Source organism: Austrofundulus limnaeus, unplaced genomic scaffold (assembly GCF_001266775.1).
Source record: "Austrofundulus limnaeus strain Quisiro unplaced genomic scaffold, Austrofundulus_limnaeus-1.0 Scaffold39, whole genome shotgun sequence".
In the NCBI taxonomy this organism is placed as follows: Eukaryota; Metazoa; Chordata; class Actinopteri; order Cyprinodontiformes; family Rivulidae; genus Austrofundulus; species Austrofundulus limnaeus.
The window spans coordinates 2,218,254-2,220,606 of NW_013952441.1; the positions used below are offsets into that span (position 1 = coordinate 2,218,254).

The window sequence follows — 2,353 nt, forward strand, 5'->3', positions numbered from 1 at the left end:
AAACTAAACAGCCTACAGTATTTTTACAGTCTTTATTTTACAGTTAAAATAAATGTTTATCAAATAAAGTCTAATGTTACCACTAATCAGGGATCCCTTTAAAAATGCGATGAGGGTGGTTCAGGGACACCTATGGAGGTACTCTGGACACGCCTCACTGGGAATAAGCCTTTTGGCAGACCCAGACCTGGCTGCAGGGGTTATATATCTTCTCTAGCCAGGTAGAGGGATGTTAGGTTTCTTTCCTGGACTTGTTGTCTCCACAACCCAACTATAGATAAGTGGTAGAAGATCTCAAGGCCCCTCATTTGGTTATTCAAGACCCACTGTGGGGTCCCAACCCCAGCTTCAAGAACTACWGGATTAGAGGAAGCATAAACTTTTGGTTCAAGTGCAGCTTTGTTAACATCAAACTTCACTGCACACTGACAATAACTGTAAGTCTGCAGAGGTTAACGTCATGCACCTGAAATGTAAAAAAAGCAAAACGGGAGTACTGACGTTGCAGCTGTGTTGGCGATAACCTGAAACACATCAGCGGAACAGACGGACGAACAGAGACAAAAGAAAAGAGAATGTCACAGTCTGATCATATCTGATGACATCATCCTGTATCTGTTGTGTAGGAAACTATCCTTTAATCCCATGTACAGGTTAGAATAGAAGTCATTTCTCATCAGTCTGATGTTTCCCTGCTCTCGTTTCATCCAGAGGAGTGACTGACAAGAACAGAAGGGTTTCAGTCATGTGACACAGGAGGGGAGTTTGGGGGGGGGGTTGCAAAGACACATTTAGCACAGAACAGACAGAAATATACACAAACAGCACAAACCGCCAGACCCATTTAAGTCAGAAGTGGAGATATGTACTGTAACACCGCAGGCGCGCTGTACTTTATATCATAACTTCTAATACTCTTTCAAAACAAAATGTGCCCAAGAAATCATTTATATTTGACCAAGCTTAACTTCTGAACACAACACAAAGAATCATCGTCTGAGCTTTGTCCTTTTAATGTGTAAAATATGTGAAATGTTCACATTTTCTTGGTGCAGTTATATTTGAGTTACTGTATGTTGCATCGTTGGATCATGAAACTTGTCTGCACCAYCAGGACTCATTAAAATCACCAACGTGACCTGGGTAGAGCTTCATGGCTAACACATGAYGTTAAAGCTGAATTTATATTAGATTTAGGGACATAGATCTCTTCTAATAATAAAAAGAGGCACAGCATCATTACTGGTTTTGCTTGTTAAACTGGCTGCATGGTTWCTGTACTGTTCATTGAGTGTTAGTCAAAGCAATCATTAAAAAAAAAAACCCGTTGAGCATGTTGAATATTGTAGCAATACAAAAAATAGACTTTGGTCAAACTCTGACTCATTTAAAGTTTTCTCTATTTTGTTCTCTAATATTGCAGAAACCAACTGACGTCAATAAAGTACCTCTCAGCTGCATTAATGTGTTGGAAACACAAGAGCAGTGAAGCCAATCAYAGCTCTGATGTGAGCTTGTGGAAGATGGTTATCAAAAAACGAGACAAAGTGTTCTCTGTGGCTGCAACAACCTACACACAATAGTTATCTTTTTTTTTTTTTTTACTTGATCAGGTTTGATAAAAAAAATAATTCATTTTGCAGAACTCAGACTAGTTCTGGATACTTTAGGTGCTGTTAGGAGATGTCCCATCCCACACATGGGACATGTCCTTATAGACTGGGAGTGCCCTAACTTAGGTTTGGCATTCAGGATGATGGTGTGTAACAGGAGCGGAAAGTTCCATGACCAGGTCCAACAGCTGCTGTGACCTACGTGTGCATGTGTGTGTGTGTGTGTGTGTGTGTGTGTGTGTGTGTGTCCATGTTCTCTGTGAGGTGGCAGGACTGAGATCATCGCTCTGTGTTCTGCTTGGAGTTTGTTTCCTGACACCTGACGTCCCATTGGCTGCCACTGTGAAGCAGCTCGGCTCCAGAGGGGAAACACATTAGCTGAGAGCGATACCTGGATGGGATATGTCAAAGGTTTCAGCCTTAGTTACCCCTCTGCATGTATTCCATGGTGGGGGCTCCCCTAATAGTTACAGTATGCCATACCTTCAAGGGGAGTCGCTGCTGCAAACTGTTTACTGTTGTTGTTCAGTCTGAGGGAATGTGAGCTGCACTGAAAGTTGCCTGGTTTTAATGTTCATTTTAATATTGTTTTAAGAATTCTGGCGTCAGTCTGTAATGATTTTGACAAAATCCAAAGTATTAATCAAAGGAATGCTAACTAGCCAATGCCTTTCATACCAGAGTTTAAAATTAAGAAAACACTGAGAAAAAAATTTGGAATTCCAGCTTCACCGTCACAT

General features: G+C 41.1%; 1 protein-coding gene across 1 annotated transcript in view; it reads right to left on the bottom strand.

The window, feature by feature from the left end:
- Positions 1–2,353, bottom strand: part of ldb3b (LIM domain binding 3b) — an 11,251-nt gene that overhangs the window by 4,497 nt on the left and 4,401 nt on the right. Inside the window, exon 4 of the mRNA XM_014007081.1 lies at positions 502–524. Coding sequence (XP_013862535.1) covers positions 502–524 — 23 coding nt within the window. The remainder of the gene's footprint in view (positions 1–501; positions 525–2,353) is intronic.